The 2,250-nt window shown below is 46.2% G+C and overlaps 1 protein-coding gene across 1 annotated transcript; it reads right to left on the bottom strand.

Annotated features, from left to right (window-relative positions):
• Positions 1-39: 39 nt before the first annotated feature.
• Positions 40-2,062, bottom strand: LOC109222744 (the record flags this gene model as incomplete). Its single annotated transcript, XM_019387061.1, has 4 exons — positions 1,453-2,062; positions 640-1,345; positions 360-574; positions 40-318 (listed from the first exon to the last, which is right to left on the bottom strand). Coding segments are annotated over exons 1-4 (1,810 nt in total), but the record flags the coding sequence as incomplete, so codon positions are not given.
• Between the last annotated feature and the right edge of the window lie 188 nt (positions 2,063-2,250).

Raw genomic sequence — 2,250 nt, 5'->3', positions numbered from 1 at the left:
CATCTTCAGCTTCGATAAACGGAACAATTGTGTCATTACAAGTTGACAAGTCCTCATCACCGTGCACAACTATTTCCTGCCTGTCCCATTCGAACTTCACCATTTGGTGCAGAGAAGACGGGACTACCTTAGCAGCATGTATCCAAGGCCTGCCCAACAACAGATTGTAGGAGACAACCACGTCTAACACTTGGAATTCCATGGTGAACTCGACAGGCCCTATCGACAATTCGAGCATTATATCTCCGACAGAATCTTTACCTCCCCCATCAAAGCTCGAACACACACACTGTTCAAGTGGATTCTTTCGGTGCCAATCTTCAGTTTTTGTAGAGTAGACAGGGGACAAATATTCGCACTAGAGCCATTATCAACCAAAACCCTTGAGACAACAGAATCTTCGCACTTCACCGTGAGATAAAGAGCTCGGTTGTGTTCTGTACCCTCCATAGGAAGTTCATCATCTGAGAAAGTGATCCTGTTGACTTCAAAGATCTTGCTAGCTATCTTTTCCAAGTGATTCACCGTGATCTTATCAGGAACATGGGCCTCATTCAAAATCTTCATCAAGACCCTGCAATGTTATCTGAATGTATCAGCAAAGATAAAAGAGAAATCTGAGCTGGTGTTTTCCTTAACTGATCCACAATGGAATAATCCTGCACTTTCATCTTTTTCAGGAACTCCTCAGCCTCTTCCTCGGTGACCGATTTCATTACTGGCATTTGGCTATCCTTGAATGGCTTGGCTTTCCTTAATTCTTCTGGGGAGAAACTTCTCCCAGAACGAGTCAATCCTCCAGTTTCATTAACTTCTTCCTCTATTTCTCTTCCTTTGTATGTCACTATCACTTGTCTATAATTCCACGGAACAGCCTTGGCATCCACCACTGGCAGCTGGGTTACTGGTTTAATGATGATAGGGGTAATAGGAGCCCCCTTCACAACTATGACAGGCTTACTTGGAATCCCTGGCACTAACACTTTTGGGCTTTCTGGACTTGCCCCAATATCTTTTGACATCCCTTTCACGACCAACACCGGTGGTTTCAAATCGAGCGAGCTCTGCTTTTCTGTCCCCCCCTCAACCGTCAGAGGCTTTGCTTTGGTCGAATCTAAAGCTTTGACCAAATTACTTTCACTGGCCCGAATCATCTTGACGGACTTAGAAGACTTCTTGGGTTCCCCATCCTTGTGAACTATTTCAATCATATGTGTCTCTTCATGGGCTGGCAAAGGGTTTCGGTTGATGTTTGGCGCGTCTGGGCTTTGGACTACAATTTGGTTCGTATAAATGAGCTCCTGGATTGCCGTTTTCAAACGCCAGAACTTCTCTATGTCATGCCCTGGAGCATCAGAACAGTAGGCACATCTTAGGGAATAATCGAGATTCTTTGGAGGGGGATTTGGTATGTTTGACTCAATCGGCCTCAAGACGTCCAACTGCCTTAACCTTTGAAACAAACTAGCATAGGACTCTCCAAGCGGGGTAAAAGTTTGTTTCGCTGCTGCCTCTCTCTTCTATACTCCGGCCTTGGTCGAAAGTTTGAACCGGTAAGGTTTTGGAAGGGTTGTGGAGGTGGATATGTATTTTGTGGAGCTGGGTAGATATTCTGCGGAGCTGGAGCATGCCATTGCGGGTAAAGAGGGGGTTGAGCATATGACTGTGCATGGTGAACAAGGTATTGGGATGGCCTGGCTGAGTATTGGGGTTTTTGCGGGGAAAAGTAATGTTGAGGTGGATTATATGGAGCTTGAGTGTAGGTTTGAGGTCGGGGTCGAGGATGGGTGTATTGATGAGGTGAACCCCTGGGGCCATTCCATGATCCGGAGACAACCATAGCGACATCTTCCTTCTTCTTCTTGCCTAGCAAACTTCCGGTACCATTCTGGATTGCCTGGGTGGTTGCTTTTATAGCAGAATAGCTCATGATCTTACTCGACTTGAGGCCCTCTTCCACCATTTCTCCCATCTTCACCACATCATTGAATGACTTACCAATGGCTGAGATCAAGTGGCCATAGTAAGTGCGCTCCAGGGCTTGAAGAAAGTATTTAACCATCTCGTCTTCTTCCATCGGAGGACTGACTCGTGCACCTTGCTCCCTCCATCAGAACCCATATTCTCTAAAGCTTTTGCTGGATTTCTTTTTCACCTTGGTCAGAGATAAGCGGTCTGGAACAATGTCTATATTGTACTGAAAGTGCCGGGCAAAGGCCTGAGCCATATCGTCCCAGGTGTACCACCTGC

Source organism: Nicotiana attenuata, unplaced genomic scaffold (assembly GCF_001879085.1).
Source record: "Nicotiana attenuata strain UT unplaced genomic scaffold, NIATTr2, whole genome shotgun sequence".
NCBI lineage: Eukaryota > Viridiplantae > Streptophyta > Magnoliopsida > Solanales > Solanaceae > Nicotiana > Nicotiana attenuata.
Note: the sequence above shows the minus strand (reverse complement) of the source record. Positions and strands in the feature narration are given on the sequence as shown.